Source organism: Salvelinus sp. IW2-2015, unplaced genomic scaffold (genome assembly GCF_002910315.2).
Source record: "Salvelinus sp. IW2-2015 unplaced genomic scaffold, ASM291031v2 Un_scaffold1512, whole genome shotgun sequence".
Taxonomy (NCBI): Eukaryota; Metazoa; Chordata; class Actinopteri; order Salmoniformes; family Salmonidae; genus Salvelinus; species Salvelinus sp. IW2-2015.
The window spans coordinates 23,115-49,383 of NW_019942956.1; the positions used below are offsets into that span (position 1 = coordinate 23,115).

Below are 26,269 nucleotides of genomic sequence, written 5' to 3' on the forward strand. Positions count from 1 at the left end.
GAGCAGTACTGCCAGACCTGGGCCCTGGCAGTAAACCCCAAAAATACTACAATAATGATTTTCCAGAGAAGATCCAGATCTCAGGGAATTAGACCAAATGTCTTAATTGGTACAAAATATATAGTCCTCTTCTTACACACTACAATTACATAGGTTTAAACATAAGCTCAACTGGACACCTTAATGAGGCAGTGAATGAACTGAGAGAGAAAGCATGCAGGGCATTCTACACCATTAAAAAACGAATTCAAATAGAAATACCTATTAAAATTTGGCTAAAACGAATTGAATGTGTCATTGAACCAATTGCACTTCATGGCAGCGAGATGTGGGGTCCACTTGCAAAACAATATTTCACAGAATGGGCCAAACACCCCATTGAAACCCTGCATGCAGAGATCTGTGTGATTCTCCTACATGTCCAGAAGAAAACTACAAACAACACATGCAGGGCAGAATTAGGCCAATATCCACTAATAATAAAAACTCAAAAAAGAGCAATTACATTTTGGAAACATCTAAAATACAGTGACCCTCTCTCATATCATTACCAATCCCTGCAATACCAAGAGCTGAGCAAAGAAGAGTCCCCTCATCCAGCTGGTCCTGGGGCTGAGTTCACAAACTTGTTCTACTAACACACTGAAGCCTCAGTACCAGAACATCCAATCAATCAGAATAAACCAAATTACAACACAGTCAAAACAAAACTACATTACTTATTGGGAAACACAAGCACAAAGCAAAATGCAGTGCTATCTGTCCCTAAACCTACAGTACACCGTGGCAAAGTACTTGACTATGGTTACTGATCATAACCTTAGAAAGACCTTGACAAAGTGCAGTCTCAGTGAGCACAGCCTTGCCACTGAGAAGGGTAGACACAGGAAAACATGGCTTACTGTAGAGGAAAGGCTGTGCAGCCACTGCACAACAGCAGAACCTGAGACGGAGCTGCATTTCCTGACAAAATGTAAAAAAAATATAAAACAATTCGTGTCATTTCCCCAAATTTGAATCCCTTATTCAAGGTTTCAAAGAGCTCTGATGAGAGTAGGCTACCCGTCCTGTTGGGAGAGGACGCAGAGAGGTGTGGGTTGGCAGCTCACTACATTGCTGCCTGTCTAAAGATGACGGACAGTGTCTGACAGACCAACCAACCTGCACATGTCCTCTATGCTTATTGTTATTGTTCAATGTATGGTTATTTTGACCCTTTGTTATTGTTGTTACTGTTGTCCCATTGACAAATTGACTATTATTAATATGTTAATATTGTAAATCTCCAAAGTAAGCTTTGGCAATATGTACATTGTTACGTCATGCCAAAAAAGCAAATTGAATTGAGAGGGATCATTAAAGGCAGAAAGTAGGAAGACATAAAGACCTCTTCTTATTGATCTCACTGTTCTCAGCAGCTTTACCTTGCAGACAGCAGCATTTAGTAAGTGGTGTGTGTGATATATTCAGTGCATCAACCATGGGAATATGACGTTGCATTCCTCTTCCTCTCCCCGGTGCCCATAGCAACGATGTGAACCCACCTGTCCTATTCCGTGTCCCTCCTGTGAGAGGCATGGTCCATCAGCAACGTCTACAGAGAGAGAGATTATTAACATATTACTGTTACTACTGTCTCTAAACCATTATTAACATATTACTGTCTCTAAACCGTTATTAACATTTCCGGGATGTCCTTGTCCCATCGCGCTCTAGCTACTCCTTGTGGCGGGCACGCTGACTTCGGTGACCAGCTGTAGGGTGTTTCCTCCTGGCTTCCGGGTTAAGCGAGCAGTGTGTCAAGAAGCAGTGCGGCTTGGCAGGGTCGTGTTTCGGAGGACGCATGGCTCTCCACCTTCGCCTCTCCTGAGACCGTACGGGAGTTACAGCGATGGGACAAGACTGTAACTACCAATTGCATATCACAAAAAATAGGTAAAAAGTTTAAAATATATATTTCTAAAATAAACTATATTCTATATCTTTATCAGTATTGAGGGTCATGTACCAATGGGGATGATGCCACCACCCCTAAAAAGCACAGAACAGCCAGAGCATCCCTTCCACAGAATATTAAATTAGGCTGGCGAACTTGATGTAGCCCAGAGCATCCCTTCTAATATTAATTAGGCTGGCCTACTTGAAGCCCAGGCTGCATCTTCTCAACTACAGGACTAACGCSCCCCAGCGTCCACCCTCTCCGTCTGGGTTAAAGTCTACCAGTGGACATACAGTCAATGTGAGCATCCCAAAAGGCAACGTGTTCCCTATACAACCCATAGGGCTCTGGTCAACACGTAAGTGCTATATACATATAGCACTTATATATATATATATATACTATATCCCTATGTAGGGAATATGGTGCATATGGTGCCTTTTGGAATACAAGCCAGGGTGAGCGCTCCGTCTCAGGGTTCATTTAAACAATCTTGCCTGGAGAATCAATCCTGATGTATGGAAGGGGAGGAGCACAGAAGTGCTGACATCACTTCATCATAGTTCGGTAAGTTCTGTCTCTTAGATGGAGCAGCATGGTGGCGTCACATATAGTCTGTCCCAAAAGGAACCATATTCCCCATGTAGTGCACTACTTTTTAACAAGGCCCTTAGAGCACTAGTCAAAAGTTGTGCACTATATGGGGAATAGGGTGCCATTTGGAACATATTTGGATAAGTACTCCTTCCCCATTTTCAACGTGGTAACCCACTCTTGACCTAAGTTAATTACTATGTATTTTATATGATCATTTATGTGAGTTGTCATACTATTCAACTGAGTAATACCTTATTGGTAAAGCTTGAAATAACGTTTGAATTTTCCTAAATTTCCATGGAGTTAGACCACCATCTTGTGGTGATGATTGAGCAAGAGGAGACATTCTATTCCCTCGTCGTGCACTACTCACTAGTCTTTGAGGCTCTAAATACCCCCCCCCCCCCAAGAAAACAGCAAAAACTAAAAAGATAATTGTTTATTTTGGTTGCTCCTCACCAGTATTTCTGAACAATCAGACAAAAATTAGACAACAAAAAAAAATCTAGAAAATGCATACATTTTTTTTTTTTACACAATTCATTTCATGGCCAGCCTACTATGTGCATACTTTAATACTCCAACGACAATCTCTCCACCATTGTACTTAAGTGACTGTGGGGTTACTGGACACCAGTGAGCAGAAATCTCAACAGAAAGACCAACCAATTACCTATCAGATATCAAAACAGAAGAGTTCATTAGACAGCTTTCTATTGATAATACATTTAGATGAATACTGGCCGCTACCGTCCCACTCCAGGCCCGGAAATACCCACAACTCTTTTCCAACACTCATATTGTCTCATTCAGGGAATATATATTATACACCGTACATGTTAAATGAACAAAACAATAGTTAAAGTGCTTTCTACTGACTCAAACACACAATCTCTTTACACGGCATATGTTTGAGACTTAAAATCACTTTACTTTTCAGATGTCTGTTTTAGCAGAGCTCAGTGCATGAGGAGAAACAGAACATAACACATGACCATCGGATGGTTGGCTTGTGTGTGACCACATCTGTGTTCTATGTGAAGACACATACACATCATATACACAACTTACAGTGGCATTCACAAGGTCATATACACAACTTACAGTGGCATTCACAAGGTCAAAAAACGGTGGTGACAACTGCCGAAGTTTTTACCAAACATACAGAACAGAACCATCTGTCCACCAAACACCAAAACATTAAACAAGTTTAATTAATAATAAATTGGCACTGTTAAGAAACAAAACAAAGTTCTATTTGTTTTAAAAAATGAGTTGGTTTCGTAGCTCGTAGGTTAAGGTGCTTGTGTAAACATTGTTCCACTCTGACCTCACAGGTGGACCACCCAAACAGGGCCCACAGGCTCATAATGACATGATTGTGATTCAGATTGCCTTTAAAACAAATGGTATTAGGATATAAACCAGGTTATTGGGAGGATACTTAGACCTGGGTTCAAAAACTATTTGTAATCATTTCAAATACATACCTTCGCTAGGCTTGCCTGGCACAACGGAACCAACCGATTCGCAAAAGTCCACTAGGCAGGATAAAGGAAACGCTAAAGGTATAAGAAATAGTTCTAAAATGATTTGAACCCAGGTTTGAAGATACTAGTCGGTAGCAGAGCCTTGCAGCTCTCCAGTATGCACTAGTTTGATCCACTAGTTTGATCCAGATACAGTCTGGTGAGATAGAGAAGAACAGGCCTGAATAACGATCTCACATAACCACTTCCTATATTAGAGGACGCCGTCCTTCTGTCCATTTCTTTCTCCCAGAGATTCAACAGGTATACACAGACATATTTTGAGAACCTGAAAAAAAACGTCATCATATGGTGAATCCTCTTCTCTGCAGATAAATAAATACAGAAAGAGTGACAGGCGCCCCACTGACAACATATACACTGGTTTTAAACTTCACCAACTTCCACCACATGCTTAGTTTGATTACACCTGGGGGAGAGGGAATGGGGGGGGTCTGGTGAGACCTAATCCTACTCTATACAACCAGTAGAAAAAGAGAAGCAGTCAGAATGTTATCATTGCTAGCAGTCTAAATGTACCATTCCATCCTTATCAACTGCCTAAATGTGTTCCCCCTTCGTCGTGTGAAAAAGGTCTACATAGACTAAGGAGTGAGTGTGTCAGTCTGTCTGTCCGGGTAACATTGTGTCAACATTGTATTAACAACGTTCCATCAGCATATCTTTGTGATGTCTGGCTATGTGCTGACTCTTCTCCGAGGGTCTTCTGAAGCCTTTACAACAGTAGTCACAGCAGTGGGGGTATTCCTTGGTGTGGATCGAGATCACGTGGCGTTTGAATCCTGAAGCGTCCGGGCTGTTGTACTCGCAGTACTGACACTGGTACACYTTCCTCCCGCTGTGGGTCTTCATGTGTTTCTTCAGCTCCGTGGACTGGCGGAACCCTCGCCGGCAGCGTTTACACTTAAAGGGGAGGTCCTTGGTGTGAACGGACAGGATGTGTCTGCTGAGGGTGAAAGGTTCAGAGGTCGTGAAGTTACAGTGCCTGCACTGGTGCACCTTGYTGCCCTTGTGCRTCTCGGAGTGTTTCTTCAGCTCAGAGGGCCGGTGGAAGCCCTTCTCACACACGTCACACTGGTGAGGGAAGTCTTTGGTGTGAACAGATATRATGTGTCGTTTTAGATCAGAGGAGTTGGTGCTCTTGTGTTCACAGTGGGGACACTGGTGGGTCTTGTGTCCCTGCACCATCTCTGTGTGCCGCTGCAGCTCCCCCTCGTCTGCGTAGGCCTGGGGGCAGTGGCCACACTTAAAAGGCAGGTCGGCACCGTGCTTGCTCTTGATGTGAGTCTTTAGGTTGGACTGGTCTGCACAGCGAAAGTCACAGTGCGGGCAGCAGTACGGCTTCTCGCCCGTGTGGGTCCGCATGTGCTTCTTGAGCTCYGACGGGTGACGGAAGCCTTTAGCACACTCCACGCACACGTGGGCGAARTTCCTACTGTGAACGGCCAATAGGTGGCGGTTRAGGAGCCCCTGCTCTGCAGTCTCATAGTCACAGTACTTACAGTGGTGCAGTTTGGACTCCTTGTCCCTCAGGATCAGCTTGTTAGACCCTAGCTGGCTGTCTTCGTGGTAACGCCGGGTGTACTCTGTGTACTCTGGGGTGGTCCTGTTGTATTCTGGGTACTCTGGGGTGGTCCTGTTGTATTCTGGGTACTCTGGGGTGGTCCTGTTGTATTCTGGGTACTCTGGGGTGGTCCTGTTGTATTCTGGGTAGTCTGGGGAAGAGGTTCTGTCTCTGTGATGCACCAGTAGCTTGTGGGACTCCAGGTGGTTGTGGAAGTTGACCTTCAAAAATAAAACAGAATATATTTATAGTGCATTTTACAGACATGTCACAAGAGCAACACACTTAACAGGGAGGACTTACAACGTAATATTATAAAACGGGTTGTCTGGATCCTGATTGGTTGATATGCAGGAGTTGAGACAACAACTCGTGCAAAATACCATGACGTATTAATCTCATAATTCCAMTGTCCAGCAGACCAGGCAGGAAATTCAACTTAATTTCCCTCTGGGGAAAAAAAACATCACACGATTTTTTCCATGCTACTATTTGGTTTGCAACAGTTGGGGGGGATCTCTCCCCTGCCAATAGGCTAGCTAGCCCAAGAATGAACCTGAAACTAATAATTCACCATGGAAACCAAACACTCAGAAATCCATGAAATCTATTGGACATTTATTGAATCATTATTTACTGAAGTGCTTGTCTCATCTTCATTGACTCTCTGCTAGCTAGCTACATGCCAATGATTTGTTTAGCATAGCAAGGTCAACTGGCAAGGTCAACATCGAATTAATAGAATGATTAGCATTAACGACAGGGTCAAAACATGAGAAAATAACTAATGACCAGTAGTACACTTGGGTATAAACTTCAGAATGCAAAAACAAAATATACTCGTTAAAATAATGTTTTTAATTCTAAAATGTCCATCATATTTTAATGAATACATATATGTTTGCAACCATTTTACAAAAAGTTATAATGCCCTCAAACCCGGGAATTATCGAGGGACAACTCCCTCCAAGGCAGTATCCTGGCCCTTGGCTTCGTCTTTCAGAACATCCCTTGTCTGATAATYYCCSGGTTCTCAGGCATTATTGCTTAAATAACATAAAAGAATAGAGAGAATGAAGGGGAGAAGAAAAGAGGAGAGTAATAACAGAAAAAGTCCAATGACGGGAACATCAGATATGAGAGCCGACAGAGACCTTCTTGTTGGTGGTGAAGTCACAGTCGGTACACTGGTACTTCTTAACGTGGTGGTCAGGATGGTTCTTCATGTGGCACTTGAGGAAGCCTTGTGACCTGAACTTCTTACCACAGATGTGACAGGGGTAGACGGTCAGGGGCATGCCGTCTGGACCGATGATCACAGCTGGGATGAGACAGAGGGGAAATGTATTTAGCCTTTAATTATCCAGCTGAGCCAATTAAGAACGTATGACCACAGCTGACGAGACAGACAAAGAGCAAAGATGCACAACATGGCCAAAAGTATGTGGATACCGCTTCAAATGAGTGGATTCGCCTATTTCAGCCACACCCATTGCTGACAGGTGTATAAATTTGAGCACACAGCCAAGCAATCTCCACAGACAAACATTGGCAGTAGAACAGCCTTATTGAAGAGCTCAGTGACTTTCAACGTGGCACCGTCGTAGGATGCCACCTTTCCGACAAGTAATTTCGTCCTGCTAGAGCTGCCCAGGTCAACTGGAAGTGTGGTTATTGTGAAATGGAAACATTTAGGAGCAAAAATGGCTCAGTCGCGAAGTGGTAGGCCACACAAGCTCACAGAATGGGACCGCCGAGTGCTGAAATGCAAAAACTTTGTCTGTCCTCGGTTGCAACACTTGCTACAGTGTTCCAAAATGTATGTTCCAAGATGGCGTAGCAGTCAGACGTGTGTTTTGTCTTGTCCCGTGTATATAGTTGTGTTCCTAGTTTTTTTCCCATATATTTGAATCTCACTTTCCATCTACGGACAGAATATACTCTCCTATAACCCGCCTCACCCAATGTGGTACGGATCTGTTATTTTTATACTTTAGAACCGGAACCCCCTTCAGAAGCTAGCCAGCTAACTAGCTAGTAGTCAGTTAGCCACAGCTAGCGGTCTTCACTGTTAACTCGGACACCAGCCAGCCTCAGCTCGKTCAATACCTGACAGTCTGCACAGCACAATATCAACCCAGAGCATATCGGACTGTTTTTTCTCTACCCCATCTTCGGATTCCTACCGCAAACTCAGGACCATTACACCGGATCATCACAGCTAGCTAGCTGCAATCCGAGTGGCTACTCCTGGCTAGTGCCTCTGTCCCGAAGCAAGCACCAGTTAGCCTCGAGGTAGGCCCATCTCCCGGCTAGCCGTAGAGGTCTACCAGCTAATTATTGGGCTACAATACCTCTTTTGCCAATTGGCCTGGACCCTTTATTGCTGACACAGAGCCCCGCCGATCCATCACGACAGTTCTGCCGACATTTACATTTAAGTCATTTAGCTGACGCTCTTATCCAGAGCGACTTACAAATTTGAAAGTTCATACATATTCATCCTGGTCCCCCCGTGGGGAATGAACCCACAACCCTGGCGTTGCAAGCGCCATGCTCTACCAACTGAGCCACACGGGACCAATTGTCCGAGGTGTTTTCAACAGGCCTCCTCATTGCGACGTCGCCGAAGACCCATCTGCTGGCTATGGCCTGCTAGCCTTCTGAATCGCTGTGCCTCCAGCTCGCCTAGCGTAGTAGCGGCTACCGAACAGCTCCCTGACTCCCCTATTGCTGCTCATTGGACCCTATGATCACTCGGCTACACATGCCTCTCCCAAAAGTCAATATGCCTGGTCTACTTCTGTTTAGGTTAGTTATTATTGTATTATTTCACTGTAGAGCACCAGCCCCGCCCTAAATGCCTAAGATAGTTCATTTGTCGCACTCTCCATACATGCGGAGACCTCAACTGGCGCCTCCAGAGACGCAACTGCTCTCATCGTCACTCAATGCCTAGGTTTACCTCCACTGTACTCACATCCTACCATACCCTTGTCTGTACATTATGCCCTAAATCTATTCTACCACGCCCAGAAATCTGCTCCTTTTATTATCTGTCCCCAACACACTAGACAACCAGTTCTTATAGCCTTTAGCCGTACCCTTATCCTACTCCTCCTCTGGTGATGTAGAGGTTAACCCAGGCCCTGTAGCCCCCTGCTATTTCCAAGGCGCTCTCATTTGTTGACTTCTGTAACCGTAAAAGCCTTTGTTTCATGCATGTTTCATGCATTCATACATCAGAAGCCTCCTCCCCAAGTTTGTTTTATTCACTGCTTTAGCACACTCCGCAAACCCTGATGTTCTAGCCGTGTCTGAATCCTGGCTTAGGAAGGCCACTAAAAATTCTGAAATTTCCATCCCCCACGACAACATTTTCCAACAAGATAGAACTGCCAAAGGGGGCAGAGATGCAATTTACTGCAGAGAAAGCCTGCAGAGTTCTGTCTTAATATCCAGGTCTGTACCAAACAATTCGAGCATCTACTTTTAAAAACCCACCTTTCCAGAAATAAGTCTCTCACCGTCGCCTCTTGTTATAGACACCCCTCAGCCCCCAGCTGTGCCAGGGACACCATATGTGAATTGATTGCCCCCCATCTATCTTCAGAGTTCGTTCTGTTAGGTGACCTACACTGGGATATGCTTAACACCCCGGCCGTCCTACAATCTAAGCTATATGCCCTCAATCTCACACAAATGATCAATGAACCTATCAGGTACAACCCTAAATCCGTAACCATGGGCACCCTCATAGATATCATCCTGACCAACTTGCCCACTAAATATACCTCTGTTGTCTTTAACCAGGATCTTAGCGATCCCTGCCTCATTGCCTGCATCCATAATGGGTTCGCAGTCAATTGACCMCCCCGCATCACTGTCAAACAATCCCTAAAACACTTCAGCAAGCAGGCATTTCTAATCGACCTGGCCCATGTATCCTGGAAGGATATTGACCTCATCCCGTCAGTAGAGGATGCCTGGTTGCTCTTTAAAAGTACAGAATGTAGATCTAAGAACAGATATAGCCCTTGGTTCTCCCCAGACTTGACTGCCCTTGACCAGCACAAAAACATCCTGTGGCGTACTGCATTAGCATCGAATAGCATCCGCGATATGCAACTTTTCAGGGAAGTCAGGAACCAATATACAGAGTCAGTTAGGAAAGCTAAGGCTAGCCTTTTCAAACAGAAATTTGCATCCTGTAGCACTAATTCCAAAAAGTTTTCGGACATTGTAAAGTCCATGGAGAATAAGAGCACCTCCTCCCAGCTGCCCACTGCACTGAAGATAGGAAACACTGTCACCATCAATAAATCCACGATAATCGATCATTTCAATAAGCATTTTTCTACAGCTGGCCATGCTTTCCACCTGGCTACCCCTACCAACTGCTCTGCACCCCACAGAAACTTGCCCAAGCCCCCCCGCATCTCCTTCACCCAAATCCAGAAAGCTGATGTTCTGAAAGAGCTGCAAAATCTGGATCCCTACAAATCAGCTGGGCTAGACAATCTGGACCCTCTCTTTCTAAAAATGATCCGCCGAAATTGTTGCAACCCCTATTACCAGCCTGTTCAACCTCTCATATCATCTGAGATCCCAAAAGATTGGAAAGCTGCCGCGGTCATCCCTCTCTTCAAAGGGGGAGACACTCTTGACCCAAACTGTTATAGACCATTATCCATCCTGCCCTGCCTTTCTAAAATCTTCGAAAGCCAAGTTAACAAACAGATCACCGACCATTTCGAATCCCACCGTACCTTCTTCACTACGCAATCTGGTTTCCCTGCTGGTCATGGGTGCACCTCAGCCATGCTCACCTCAGCCTAAACGATATCATAACCACCATCGATTAAAGACAGTACTGTGCAGCCGTCTTCTTCGACCTGGCCAAGGCTTCGACTGTCAATCATCACATTCTTATCGGCAGACTCAATAGCCTTGGTTTCTCAAATGACTGCCATGCCTGGTTCACCAACTACTTCTCAGAGTTCAGTGTGTCAAATCGTTGTCCGGACCTCTGGCAGTCTATGGGGGTGCCACAGGGTTAAATTCTCTGGCCGACTCTTTTCTCTGTATATATCAACAATTTCGCTTTTGCTGCGGGTGATTCTTTGATCCACCTCTACTCAGACGACACAATTCTGTATACATCTGGCCCTTCTTTGGACACTGTGTTAACTAACCTCCAAACAAGCTTCAATGCCATACAACTCTCCTTCCGTGGCCTCCAACTGCTTTTAAATGCAAGTAAAACTAAATGCATGCTCTTCAACCGATCGCTGCCCGCACCCGCCCGACTATCATCACTACTCTGGACAGTTCTGACTTAGAATATGTGGACAACTACAAATACCTAGGTGTCTGGTTAGACTGTAAACTCTCCTTCCAGACTCACATTAAACATCTCCAATCCAAAATTAAATCTAGAATCGGCTTCCTATTTCGCAACAAAGCCTCCTTCACTCATGCTGCCAAACATACCCTCGTAAAAATGACTATCCTACAGATCCTTGACTTCGGCGATGTCATTTTCAAAATAGCCTCCAACACTACTCAACAAATTGGATGCAGTCTATCACAGTGCCATCCGTTTTGTCACCAAAGCCCCATATACTACCCACCACTGCGACCTGTATACTGTCGTTAGCTGGCCCTCGCTACATATTCGTCGCCAAGACCACTGGCTCCAGGTCATCTATAAGTCTTTGCTAGGTAAAGCCCCGCCTTATCTCAGCTCACTGGTCACCATAGCAACACCAACACGTAGCACGAGCTCCAGCAGGTATATTGCACTGGTCACCCCCAAAGCCAACATCTGCTTTGGCCACCTTTCCTTCCAGTTCTCTGCTGCTAATGACTGGAACGAATTGCAAAAAATAAATAAACTGAAGCTGGAGACTTACATCTCACTCTCTATCTTTAAGCATCAGCTGTCAGAGCAGCTTACCGATGTACCTGTACACAGCCCATCTGTAAATAGCACACCAAACTACCTCATCCCCATATTGTTACTATTTTTTTTTTTGTTGCTCTTTTGCACCCCAGTATCTCTACTTGCAATTCATCATCTGCACATCTATCACTCCAGTGTTAATGCTAAATTGTAACTATTTCGCCTCTATTCCCTATGTATTGCCTTACCTCCCTAATCTTACTACATTTGCACACACTGTACATAGAAAAAAGTCTATTGTGTTATTGACTGTACGTTTGTTTATCCCATGTGCAACTCTGCAGGGTTGTTTKTGTYRCACTGCTTTGCTTTATCTTGGCCAGGTCGCAGGTGTAAATGAGAACTTGTTCTCAACTGTCCTACCTGGTTAAATAAAGTGAAATAAATAACAATAATAATAAAAATGCCTCTGGAAGCAACGTCAGCACAAGAACTGTTCGTTGGGAGCTTCATGAAATGGGTTTCCATGGCCGAGCAGCCGTACACAAACCTAAGATCACCATGCGCAATGCCAAGCGTCGGAGCGGTGTAAAGCTCGCCGCCATTGGACTCTGGAGCAGTGGAAACACGTTCTCTGGCGTGATGAATCACGCTCCATCTGGCAGTCCAACAAACAAATGTGTCGGATGCCAGGAGAACGCTACCTACCCGAGAACGCTACCATCGCCGTGCACAAAGCGAGGTCCATACAGAAATGGTCTGTCGAGATCAGTGTGGAAAAACTTGTCTGGCCTGCACAGAGCCCTGACCTCAACCCCATTGAACACCTTTGGGATAAATTGGAACGCCGACTTAGAGCCAGGCCTAATCGCCCAGCATCAGTGCCCGACCTCACCAATGCTCTTGGTTGAATGAAAGCAAGTCCCCGCAGCAATGCTCCAACATCTAGTGGAAAGCCTTCCCAGAAGAGTGGAGGCTGTTACAGCAGCAAAGGGGGGACCAACTCCATATTAATACCTATGATTTTAGAATGAGATGTTTGTCTAGCAGGTGTCCACATACTTTTTACCATGTAGTGTATATTACTGAGGAGCAGATCAAAACTCACACAAGGTCTAAGAGCAGAATTTCAAGAAACAAAAAGGAAGCCACAGGGAATCTCCGCCATGTTTTCAACCCTCTGATCATTTTATATATTAAGGAGACATAACTAGTTGTATGTTCTTTGAGCTCATGTCAGACGAAGGGATAATGTAATGTCTGTCTGTACCGGTCTGGCACTGCCGTGATAATGTAATGTCTGTCTGTAGCGGTCTGGCACTGCCGTGATAATGTAATGTTCTGGTCTGTAGCGGTCTGGCACTGCCGTGATAATGTAATGTCTCGTCTGTAGCGGTCTGGCACTGCCCGGGTGATAATGTAATGTCTGTCTGTAGCGGTCTGGCACTGCCGTGTTAATGTAATGTCTGTTCTGTAGCGGTCTGGCACTGCCGTGATAATGTAATGTCTGTCTGTAGCGGTCTGGCACTGCCGTGATAATGTAATGTCTGTCTGTAGCGGTCTGGCACTGCCGTGATAATGTAATGTCTGTCTGTAGCGGTCTGGCACTGCCGTGATAATGTAATGTCTGTCTGTAGCGGTCTGGCACTGCCGTGATAATGTAATGTCTGCTCTGTAGCGGTCTGGCACTGCCGTGATAATGTAATGTCTGTCTGTAGCGGTCTGGCACTGCCGTGATAATGTAATGTCTGTCTGTAGCGGTCTGGCACTGCCGTGATAATGTAATGTCTGTCTGTAGCGGTCTGGCACTGCCGTGATAATGTAATGTCTGTCTGTAGCGGTCTGGCACTGCCGTGATAATGTAATGTCTGTCTGTAGCGGTCTGGCACTGCCGTGATAATGTAATGTCTGTCTGTAGCGGTCTGGCACTGCCGTGATAATGTAATGTCTGTCTGTAGCGGTCTGGCACTGCCGTGATAATGTAATGTCTGTCTGTAGCGGTCTGGCACTGCGTGATAATGTAATGTCTGCTGTAGCGGTCTGGCACTGCCGTGATAATGTAATGTCTGCCTGTAGCGGTCTGGCACTGCCGTGATATGTAATGTCTGTCTGTAGCGGTCTGGCACTGCGCGTGATAATGTAATGTCTGTCTGTAGCGGTCTGGCACTGCCGTGATAATGTAATGTCTGTCTGTAGCGGTCTGGCACTGCCGTGATAATGTAATGTCTGTCTGTAGCGGTCTGGCACTGCCGTGATAATGTAATGTCTGTCTGTAGCGGTCTGGCACTGCCGTGATAATGTAATGTCTGTCTGTAGCGGTCTGGCACTGCCGTGATAATGTAATGTCTGTCTGTAGCGGTCTGGCACTGCCGTGATAATGTAATGTCTGTCTGTAGCGTCTGGCACTGCCGGTGATAAGTAATGTCTGCCTGTAGCGGTCTGGCACTGCCGTGATAATGTAATGTCTGCTGTAGGGTCTGGCACTGCCGTGATAATGTAATGTCTGTCTGTAGCGGTCTGGCACTGCCGTGATAATGTAATGTCTGTCTGTACGGTCTGGCACTGCCGTGATAATGTAATGTCTGTCTGTAGCGGTCTGGCACTGCCTGTGAGATAATGTAATGTCTGTCTGTACGGTCTGGCACTGCCGTGATAATGTAATGTCTGTACGGGTCTGCACTGCCGTAATAATGTAATGTCTGTCTGTACGGTCTGGCACTGCCGTGATAATGTAATGTCTGTCTGTACGGTCTGGCACTGCGTGATAATGTAATGTCTGTCTGTACCGGTCTGGCAACTGCCGTGATAATGTAAATGTCTGTCTGTACCGGTCTGGCACTGCCGTGATAATGTAATGTCTGTCTGTACCGGTCTGGCACTGCCGTGATAATGTAATGTCTGTCTGTACGGGTCTAGCACTGCCGTAATAATGTAATGTCTGTACCGGTCTGGCACTGCCGTGTTTCGCCATTCCTCTTCTTCTTCTTGATCTTCTGTTTGAGGGCTCTGTTGGTGCCCTGACCGTCTCTGATCTGAAGGTATGGCCTGGTCCCTCCATTCTTCACTGTGTCCACACTGTTGTTATCTACATTTAAACAGCAGGAGAAACAGACTTATCTACATATAAAACACATTAAGCCCCACCCTCTTCAACATGTATATCAACAAATTGGCGAGGGCACTAGAACAGTCTGCAACACCCAGCCTCAACCTACTAGAATCTGAAGTCGAATGTCTACCGTTTGCTGATGATCTGGTGCTTCTGTCCCCAACCAAGGAGGGCAAACAGCAGCACCTAGATCTTCTGCACTAATTTTGTCGGACCTGGGCCCTGACAGTAAATCTCAGTAAGACAAAAATAATGGTGTTCCAAAAAAAGTCCAGTTGCCAGGCCCACAAATACAAATTCCATTTTGACACTGTTGACCTAGAGCACACAAAAAAACGATACATACCTCGGCCTAAACATCAGCGCCACAGGTAACTTCCACAAAGCTGTGAACGATCTGAGAGACAAGAAGGGCCTTCTACGCCATCAAAAGGAACATAAAATTCAACATACCATCTGGCTAAAAAATACTTAAATCAGTTATAGAACCCATTGCCCTTTACGGTTGTGAGGTCTGGGGTCCGCTCACCATCCAAGAATTCACAAAACGAGAAACACCAAATTGAGACTCTGCATGCAGAATTTTGCAAACATATCCTTTGTGTACAACGTAAAACACCAAATAATGCATGCAGAGCAGAATTAGGACGATACCTGCTCATTATCAAAATCCACAAAAGAGACGTTAAATTCTACAACCACCTAAAAGGAAGGGGACTCCCAAACCTTCCATAACAAAGCCATCACCTACAGAGAGATGAACCTGGAGACCAGCAACACAATTGGACCCGACCAAATCATGAGTAAACAAAAGGATAATTCTTTCCAATGTGTCAAGTAATTAATAAAAAAACCTGAGCAAATTAGAATGCTATTTGGCCCTAAACAGAGAGTAAACAGTGGCAGAATACCTGACCACTGTGATTGACCCCAAATTAAGAAAAGCCTCGACTATATACAGACTCAGTGACCATAGCCTTGCTATTGAGAGAGACCTTAGTAGGCAGACATGGTTCTCAACTTAAGACAGGCTATGTGCACACTGCCCACAAAATGAGGTGAAAACTGAGCTGCACTTCCTAACCTCCTGCCAAATGTATGACCATATTAGAGACACATTTTCCCTCAGATAACAGACCCATAAATAATTTGAAAACAAACCCAATTTGCTCAACTCCCATATCTACTGGGTGAAATACCACCGTGTGCCATCACAAAGGCAACCCATATTTCGATGTATTTTCCCTTTTGTACTTTAACAATTTGCACATCGTTACAACACTGTATATAGCCATAATGACATCTAAAATGGGTCTATTCCTCTGAAACTTCTGTGAGTGTAATGTTTGCTGTTCATTTTATTTTCTATTTCACTTGCTTTGGCAATGTAAACACATGTTCCCCATGCCAATAAAGCCCTTTAAATTCAATTACACAGCAGAGGAGGAGAAAGACCTATTTACACTGAACAAAAACAAAAACGCAACATAAAACAATTTCTACGATTTTACTGAGTTACAGTTCATAAGGAAATCTGTTAATTAATTAGGCCCTAATTTATGGATCTCATATGACTGGGAATACAGATATGCATCTATTGGTCACAGATACCTTAAAACAAAAAGGTAGGGCCTTGGATCACAAAACCAGTCAGTACCTGGTGTGACCACCACCTGCCTTATGGTGGTGTGTACAGATCCTTGCGACATGGGGCCGTGCGTTATCATGCTGAAACATGAGGTGATGGAGGCAGATAACGTAGACCTCCCGGAGATTGTTTCTGACAGTTTGTGCAGACATTCTTCGGTTGTGCAAACCCACAGTTTCATCAGCTTGTCTGGGTKGCTCGTTTCAGACCATCCACAGGTGAAGAAGCCCGATGTGGAGGTCCTGGCTGGCGTGGTTACACGTGGTCTGCGCTTTTGAGGTCGGTTAGACGTACTGTCAAATTCTCTAAAACAACATTGGAGGTATGGTAGAGCAATTTACATTCAATTCTCTGGCAAAACCTCCGGTGGACATCACTGCAGTCAACATGTTAATTGCACTCTTCCTCAAAACTTGAGACATCTGTGGAATTGTGTTGTGTGACAAAACTGTACATTCTAGTGTGGCATTTTATTGTCCCCAGCACAAGGTGCACCTGTGTAATGCGCATGCTGTTTAATCAGCTTCTTGATATGCCACACCTGTCAGGTGGATGGATTATCTTGGCAAAGGAGAAATGCTCACTAACAGGGATGTAAACAATGTGTGCACAAAATTTGAGAGAAATTTCAGGGATCTTTATTTTCAGCTCATGAAACATGAGACCAACACTTTACATGTTGCGTTTATATTTTTGTTCAGTATACATATGAACAGCAGGGGAGGAGAAATAAGGTTTAGCAAATACTAAAACAAGCACTACTCCTGAAAGGTCTGTGTGTGCGCCCGTGTACACGTTTTACTATACTTGTGAGTACCAGAAGTCCTCACAAGAATAGTAAACCAACTAAATTCAGCTGTTGGTCAACTGTTGGTCCCCAAAAAGTCAACACAAGTATAGTAAGACTCAGGCCAACGGGTTTCGACGTCCATCGTGAAACGAGAGATGAGAACCTCTGTGAATACCGGCTAGCCTCGTATTTAGAAGTTATTTTCCTGTAACAAATTGTTTTCCCGTTTCATTTTTTTAAACCCAAGYCCTCTGTAGGCTACTCTTACCCTCAGCCTACTATAACGAAGGCTGGTTCAACAGCAATTTGGCTGGTTCAACAGATTTTATGATATCATTACATTTTACATGGATTTATTGTTGTTGAAAAACATATTGGTTTTAATAAAATTAAACAAAAACAAGCAAACTTATTAGAATGATTCAGTGTCCTGGTTTAATGGTGAGGACGTCCGTGGCACTCATGCAATGCACTTCTGGAAAAGTGTGACTGCGATCTGTAAGATGGTTCCAATATGTATATAAAACATATTTGGAAGCAGTATAACGGGTGAGGGGACATTCTCTCAGACTGCTGTGAACAGTCTGGATGTGCGTAAAACCAGAGCCTGCGTTGTTTAAAAATTATATTCCCACAGGAAGCAATTATGGTGCCTGTAAGTGTGTTTAGCTTATTTAAAAACAAGTTGTTTTCTTTCGAATTGTATTACAATTATTCACTCTCTTTTTAAGCCTAAAATAATAATGAATTTAATCACGCTTATTGACATGGCATGTCCATGCTCAGTCCTAATGCAATTTACAGTAGGCCTAGCCCATATTTCAGTGCTGATTGTATGTATATCTTTCCACATTAAAGCAATGCAATTACCTAGAACAATGTGGACTGCAAACAGGTTCGAGCCAACATATTCAGCAAAGACGGGATAGGTCTATATTTAGTTATTTTGTTTCTGTAAGCTGTTTAACAAACTATAAAACAAACTAACATTGGAATTGGAGTTGATTCCAARGCAATACATAAAAGATAGTAAATACACAACCACATATTTAGCCATGGAGCATGTTACGATTGGCAAGTGAGGGGCCAAGCCCCGACAAAAGCCACAATTTGTTTATTCATCAAACCCCAGCCCTTTCATACAACCGCCAGCACCGTGACGTACATTTTTGGTTGTGAAAAGAGCTCAAATACTTCTGACCCCCCCAGCGAACCTATAGCGCTACCGCCAGCGCTTGGACTTACCATTGCGTTAGGTTTGTTAAAATAGAGGCCATAGTTGTGTGTGTGTTATATCCAGATGAAGGAATACTGTTATTAATGAATATAAAACCAGTTGATCACACAAATCCTTATTCCTTACCGTAGGCAGCAGCCCAGGAGACAGGGGCTAACATCTTGCTGTTTGGAGAGTCATCTAGCTGGTTCTCCTGGACTGCAGAGGTCTCCTCCTCTCCTACAATCACCTCCATGTACACCTGCTCTGCCATGTCTGACACATCTGTAAACACACAGACAGATTCAGTAACAACCCTTACCCTCCTCCTCAACCACCTACACCTGCAAGGCCACGTCGGCCAGGTCTGGAAAACAGAGCGACACAGACACATGTACAGAACATGCACAAACACTGTTGATTTGCACAAAGCCCTCTTCAAATCCTTCTGAACGGCACCTGTGAAATCTATATGTTTGAGAGGGGAAAAAATGAAGAATAATGAACCTACCCAGGCGTGTTTGATCACATGATTGGACAGATGAAATGAAGGGTTCCACTAACAAGCCTTCACAGACGGGGAGTTATTTTTTTAAAGAAGAGTGTTTACTCACTGATATCTTCCTCTGACTGGGCGTGGTCTGACTGGGCGTGGTCCTTCACAGCCATGTAGACCATCCTCTCCCCCCGGCCATGTCTGCCTCCTCCCCCAGACTCCCCCCGGCCATGTCTGCCTCCTCCCCCAGACTCTAACACAGCATGGTGGCCGTTATGGAAGTCACTCTCAGACACCACCTCGGTCCCACCTACAGACAAAGACAGTAACCACACTTCAATAGACAGTTTTTAATGCTAGTAGAGTTTCAGAGTGTTCAATAGACAGTTTAATGCTAGTAGAGTTTCAGAGTGTTCAATAGACAGTTTAATGCTAGTAGAGTTTCAGAGTGTTCAATAGACAGTTTTTAATGCTAGTAAAGTTTCACAGTGTTTAATGGTCACATGTACAGGGTTGCAGGTGTGATTGCAGGGTACATTGAAAATGTTAGGGTTCGAGCTCCAACATGCAGGACTAGTGAAATATAATAAAAACATAGAAATAGCACTATATAACTGTTTTAAATAAATAAAGTTATCCCATATATAGTTTTTTTTTTTTTGCAACAGCTGTGATGGAAACGGGAAGTTTTGGTACAATTTTATAGATGCTGACAGATAATTAGTTAATTATTCGACATGGTGGGATCGTTGTATGACGGTAAAATGAATTATGCGAGAAAACGCCTTCATGCGCAATTATAGATATATAATAACTATATGGAAGTATACTTGGGAGTCGCGCGATGTGTTGTTGTGTGGTCCTCCCAATACAACTGGGGAACCATGCAGTTTATTAGGCGACAGATGAAATAAGTTGTGATGAACTTCACAGGGTGCTGAAAGTGCACTGTGACATTGATGCTCTTTTCAATAAAATACTGAGGGTCTTATTCTGGTGAGATGATGACGCTTGACTGCTGTTTGACAAATAAACTACATCTGCCTCTTCTCCATAATAATCTCATTATGTAGACTAGCCTACCCTCACTGTATCTGAGAGCTGTTGTACCCAGACCAGGGTAGACACATTTGCCATTTAAAACGCAACAGTTTGTGACAAAACTATCAGTTGAGTTGAAAATGATGCAAACACATTGAACTTTACATTTTTATTCAGTACATGAAAAAGTACATGTGTGCACTACGTCATCACGCACTGATTTTATATACAAAAAGTTAATGTTTTGGAACTAGCACTGGTGGGAAAATGCACATATTTTCTTATGCAGATTTTTGAATATTTGCATAAAAATCTGTCGCCAATTGGAAGGAAACATAGCTAGCACTTATGTTCTCTCTGCTCCTCCAGGGAACACTTACCATCTAAACTATCATTTCCATGCATGTAGCTGATAMTTCACGTTAGAAGATAATAGTTTGATGCCATTCAGCATATGAAAATGATGCTTCACGTTTCAATTGACACGTGGCTCTTGAAATGTTGGCCTCGTTGATGAAAGAATGGCGCTTTCAAGACAAGTGGGAACTCTGAAATAACCGAGGTCAAATTATGACGTCGGTGATCTTCAGATCAGAAAGTTGGAGCTGCCAGAGTTTCCGAGTTGGATGACCGTTCAAACCGATTATTCCCCAGTCGGAGCTAATTTTTTTTCTGCGTTCCCAGTGGTCTTGAACGCACTGAAGTCAAGAGAGTTCCCAGTTGTTTTGAACGAGATAGAAGTATCACTCACCTATCTCCACATCGTCATCAGCCTCGGCTTTGAAGATGTAGACCTTGATGACCTCGGACCCCTCCTTGTTGGAGGCGTCGTCCTGCATCACCTCAGTAGTGATCTCTAGAGGAGTGTCTCTTCTGTCCAGCTTCTCACCAACGTCGTCCACTGGATGGACGGACACACACACACACACACACACACTAAGATTACAGTAGTGATCTCTAGAGGAGTGTCTCCCCTGTCCAACTTCTCAACAACGCCATCCACTGGATGGACACATAACACGACAGTAAGCTTTTACCCAGCAGCAGGGTAGGACAATACCAAGGACTTGAAAGGCAAAAATGATCAGAAGAGTTCATGAAATATGCTCTCAAAACAGACTTCAGAAACTGTCTACAAACAATCCTTCAGATATATTCTAGCCTGTTAATTTGCAGCGGTTGTAAACATTGATTCAAATTAGGGCTGTCCCCAATTAGGCGACTGGTCACTTGGTCGTTAGGGTGTTGGTCGACCGAGATGGTTTTAGGTCGAGCAGTAACACACACATTATATATATACACACACACACACACTACCAGACAAAAGTTTGGACACGCCTACTCATTCAAGGATTTTTCTTTATTTTTTACTATTTTCTACATTGTAGAATAACAATGAAGACATCAAAACTATGAAATAACACATATGGAATCACATAGTAACCATAAGTGTTAAACAAATCAAAATATTTTATATATGAGATTCTTCAAAGTAGCCACCCTTTGCCTTGATGACAGCTTTGCACACTCTTGGCATTCTCTCAACCAGCTTCATGAGGTAGTCACCTGGAATGCTTTTCCACCAGTCTTGAAGGAGTTCCCACATACGCTGAACACTTGTTGGATGCTTTTCCTTCACTCTGCGGTCCAACTCATCCTAGACTCCAGACTAAAGGCCAATTTATGCTTGATTCCAAAATGTAGTCGGAGGCTCCATATGGAAGGTGTGAAGCAATTGCGTAACCTCCAAAGGCCAAATCGAGCTCTGGACCACAGTCAATGAGCCCCCTAAATGTTGTAACAAGAAGGGCTCTGAATAGCTCCGCATTGACATGATTGGTTGACGGTAGGGGGAAGCGGTACACCCTGTATAAATACAAACTCACTTCCTTGACAACAGCTCTGCACTGCTCCGCGAAGTGCAAGTATGAACGCCCTGACTTCTGCTGAGGCCAAATCACGGTAAATGCCGACTTCGGCATTCGTCTCTCTACCGCCAATTTGTGCACATTCATTATCTCATAACTTCATTGTGTGAATTGGTTGCGTTTGATTGTTAGTGTCTATCAATTCCCCTTTACATATTTCACCACTAGTACATTTACCCTTCATTCCTAATCTCCAATGTTGGTTAATTTGGTTACAGTCATTTTTTTTATCCATTCAATATTATTCCAGTCTTCCTGTTGTAAGTGTCAGAGTGGACATGTTGATTGCAGAGTTCACAACCTATGCCTGGTACACTTGTGAGAAACAACTTTTGGTTCATTTAATTTCATTTACGAGTTCTGTCAAATTAGTCATTGTCTTTTGTTTGGAGCACTACTGTCAAATGTTGAGTAAGGACGCACACACACATGGAAGTAGGCCCATAGGCTACCTGTCATGCATGTAAATGTAGACATAAATGTGCCCATTTGGGGATCTGATAGTATTTCTGATTGGCTTAACACACCACCTGTGGAGCGTCTCAATGTAATGTTTTCTTCACCTCAAACAGCAAGCAAACAAATTCTGTTTTTCCATCCATTGAGAATGACAATAGTTCCTCAATGTATTTGAACAATATTTCCAGCTCTCTCTCTTTGATAACCACTCAGTGTGAAAGGGAAAAATGTGATTCTCTGATCCAGTGAAAACATCATAAAATATGCTTCTTATCAGTGCTCGACTTGAACTGTAATAGGTTCCGGTACTCATTTTGGGTGCTGCTACTGTTTATATTTAGGTGCAGGAGCTCAACAATACTTTTTAGCTCATTTTCTATAAGAGGAACAGGAGCTCAAGAGGTAGAACATTTGAGGTACCTGTTTTCAGCTCCGGYGAGCTCCTGCCCAAGTCAAGCACGGGTTCTTATCCCTTGTGTCTGTCCTGAGCTCACTGGCGGAAACTGAGGGCCCAGAATAATGTTATACAATGTTGCAAGTTCGATAGTGCTAGCTTCAGGCTGGACACAAGTTAATACAATGTTTCAAGTTTGTTGCAGACAGGCCATGTGTAGCCAATGTGATTTATAGGGGGGGGGGAAATATATATTTTAAAATCAGGATATTTTCTACCTGCAGGCTGTAATATTTGTATTTGTTTTTACATAGTTGGCAATGGAAGTAACGTTTTAGGTTTGTATCATGTTCATTTAGATTTGGATATAATTTTTATTAACCACATGACAATGATTGAGATATGAAGACGTTATTATTAATTCAATTAAACTTTCACGAAAATGTGAATATGAAAATCATAACTGTCACGTAGATCGGTAGAAATGGTAAGATAAATTGGCATTCCACCTGAGAAAGTTGGCTGACTCCTCGTGTAGCCTATTACCGGAAACTTCAGGAGAGTAATGGCAGAAAGCCAGCAGGAGAGGGAGGATAGTTGGGCCAGGTTTTTTCCCCTTCTGGTTATCTAGATCTCTGGCACCCTCTTAAGGCATCAAACGGTAAACTTTAAGCATCAGACAAGCTCAATGCACATAGATGATTTTATTAAAACACATAGGGTGTGTTTATATAGAAAAATACATGTTTAAAAATTAACCAATCCATTGGTCGAAAGAGGGACAGCCCTAATATCACTGATCATAGCAAATCATTCAATGAAATCAAGCCTCATTAGTCTGTTTCTAGGGCTAGTTGACTCACAGGAGATCATGAGGTAGTCCTCATCAGTCTGCAGAGAGACAGCCTCCACGTCCACCGGCAGCTCCTCGTGGGCCTGGATCACTGTCTCCTCCTCCCCCACCTCCTGGTCCAAGCCCTCCAACCCGTCCTCCTCCTCCTGGTGCTCCACAAAAAGCTGGTCTGGCATGTGGTGGTGGTGATGGTGGACTGAGCCCTGGATGAGGTCTGAGGTTAGAACATGGTGATGGTGAGAGTCTATAGCCTCCACGATGGCCACTTCGGAACCCAGCAAGTGTTCGTGTCCGATGTCAGGGCCTTCAATCACCTCAGTCTCTAGATATTCCTCTAGGACCTCTACCTCTTCCTCAAGGCCCTCGACTTCCACCTCCGCTTCAAGGCCCTCGACTTCTACCTCCGCTTCCAGGCCCTCGACCTCCAGGCCTTCAACCACCTCCGTCTCGAGGCCCTCGACCATCTGTGTCTCTAGCTCCACCACCTCCGCTCCAAAGCCTTCAACTTCCGTCTCCAGGCCTTCCACCTCCACCTCCGTCTCCAGGCCCTGCACCTCCAGGCCGTGCTCCAGCAGGATGCCTTCGTCCGTCATGACGTCAGACAGGAGCATGCCCTCAGGCACAGACACCAAAATGTGATCCCCGTCGATGTGGGCCAGGCCCCTCATTCCTGCCACTGCACAGGGAAACAGTAAGAGGGGGAAGATTATTACAGGAATGTTTTTCCACTGCAGCCCTGGTTTGGCCTGAGGCATTTCCAGGCTTTCCTCTTAGTGGAAAAGCACAAAAAAAAGTACAGCTACACAAGACATTGATGTAGTGTGTTCAGCATCTAACTTTGCATGAGGCATTGGGCTATCAAGTGAAGGCTAATGAACCCAAAGTATACATTATCACAAGGCTATATTGACCTACCAAAGTCTTGCATGATCATGGTGTGAGGCATCTTTAACTCCTGTGTGTGTAGCTCCAGGATCCCTCCGCCGTGGTCCATCTCTTTGATCTTAAAAAWGCTTAAATAAAAGGATTCATGTTAGGCCTACACATCCTTTCAAGAGGTTCAATACTCATTACACACTATATGAATTCAGGAATGTCAGATGATTAGGGCCGGTATCCACAAAGTATCTCAGAGTAGGAGTGCTGAACTAGGATCAGTTTGGCTTTTAGATCATAATGAATAATATTATATGGACAGATCCTAGAGCAGCACTCTTACTCTGAGAGACAGGCTCTGGAAATGAATTACTGTCAGTGTGTATTACCTTCACATTTGATGTCAATGCACTCTAAAATAAGAACAGTGTGTTGCTGGTGTTTCTTCCTTCCATTGGGAGAGAGCACCCTGCAAAGAATGGACAACAAACTGTGAGATAGATGCTACTGAAAACATTGATCTTTCATCCAGGGAACGCAAGAGGAAGTGTGGGAAAAACTGATGACATCACATATCCAGTAGATATCCTCTGTGTATGATATGGATGCTGAAACTGCCGTATTATAGCTACTGGCATTGCTGTGTCTGTCTTGACAAAATTAATGTCTGGAAAAATATGACCACATACTTAATTGGTGCTACTGTGGAAACTGTTGATTAGTTAACACTTGTTGATGCCATTTGAGTCAGTCCTAGCTCATATRGAATATAACTGAATAATGAGATATTCTGTCATATTTCTATTATGCGACGGTCGAAAGAGACCTAGAACGGATATAATAACGGTTGTTTTTCCTGCTTCTCAAATGTAATGATTTGAGCTGTCCCACACACGCCCACCATTCATTGCTCAATTTCACGGCTGCCTGGATTATGCAACTGTAGGGCATGCTAGTGAGCACTCGCTATTTAAAAAATAAATAAATGAACAGAACCAACTAGTTAGTGTTACTAATTCCACCTGGTTGCCAAATGTTCGTGTTAACACTTGCAAACATCCACATGCATTGGGTGGCGGTGGGGTAGAGAGCTATCTGTATCGGGCTAGCCAGCTAGCTAATAACGAACTAAGCAAGCTTGTTCCGAGTTGTGCAGACGTTTTGCGGCAGATGTCGACATCTGTGGGGAAATTCCACAAACGCAACGTTGTGTTATACTGCAAAGAAGTATTGAACAGTGTATAAGTCGTTGAACAGTGCATAGTGCTTGGTGGCTGTTATTTATGGTATATTTATATATAAAACGTTGCGCCCACAACAACCGTAGCTAGTTAGCCTTGATTCCGCCATTTTGGTTAGCTAGTTTGATAGCGTGTTTTAAAACTCCATAAAACCTCCATACATCAACGATTGGTGCTAAATGAACGCGATCGACACCACAAAATAAATACAATCGACGTGTACATTCACAACATTGCTAGTAGCTAAACATTTATCGATGCATTTGTAATTGCGAAAGGACATTAGCTAGCTAGCCTAGCATGTTAGCTAGCGCATGCGGCATTATCAACCATGTTGTTTTTTGATGGGCTGTAGAAGGCCCGTAACGGCCGACTGGGCCCTAGTCTTATATTTGATATGCAATTTCAATCGTTTCGAAATGTTTTACCTTATTATGGACTCCTTCAAATGGATCGTCGATATGTCTCCTTTCTCGGTTGTGTCTGTTATTGTTTGGGTTTATTTTTTCGACACTAAGATAAATGCGGCCTGTACATTTGGATCCCCGGGCACTCTTTCCGAGGCCTGGGCCAATCACGTTGCTCGCTCGCAACCGAGGGCGGGAGGGCCAGACAATGCGTGGCCTCGTTTAGCGCTGATCCCTGTCTATTTGCGTCACGCAA

General features: G+C 44.0%; 1 protein-coding gene and 1 long non-coding RNA gene across 4 annotated transcripts; one reads left to right on the forward strand and one right to left on the reverse strand.

The window, feature by feature from the left end:
* Nucleotides 1–2,960: 2,960 nt before the first annotated feature.
* LOC112071085 (zinc finger protein 711) lies at nucleotides 2,961–26,260 on the reverse strand. 3 transcript variants are annotated; one of them, XM_024138551.2, is made up of 11 exons: nucleotides 26,035–26,260; nucleotides 24,755–24,834; nucleotides 24,405–24,502; nucleotides 23,500–24,165; nucleotides 20,607–20,756; nucleotides 19,053–19,124; nucleotides 18,933–19,019; nucleotides 18,466–18,603; nucleotides 14,500–14,640; nucleotides 6,805–6,971; nucleotides 2,961–5,871 (listed from the first exon to the last, which is right to left on the reverse strand). In XM_024138551.2, exons 3-11 carry the CDS (start codon nucleotides 24,481–24,483, stop codon nucleotides 4,726–4,728), a joined length of 2,646 nt encoding a protein of 881 aa, XP_023994319.1. In that variant the 5' UTR covers nucleotides 24,484–24,502; nucleotides 24,755–24,834; nucleotides 26,035–26,260; the 3' UTR covers nucleotides 2,961–4,725. The 3 variants fall into 3 exon arrangements, with proteins under 3 accessions (XP_023994319.1, XP_070295346.1, XP_070295347.1); XM_070439245.1 differs by having other exon boundaries at nucleotides 18,933–19,124; XM_070439246.1 differs by lacking the exon at nucleotides 14,500–14,640 and having other exon boundaries at nucleotides 18,933–19,124.
* LOC139024445 (uncharacterized) lies at nucleotides 16,469–19,457 on the forward strand. The gene is made up of 2 exons (XR_011475762.1): nucleotides 16,469–16,591; nucleotides 18,471–19,457. It is a non-coding gene; the product is annotated as an uncharacterized lncRNA (long non-coding RNA).
* Nucleotides 26,261–26,269: the final 9 nt, after the last annotated feature.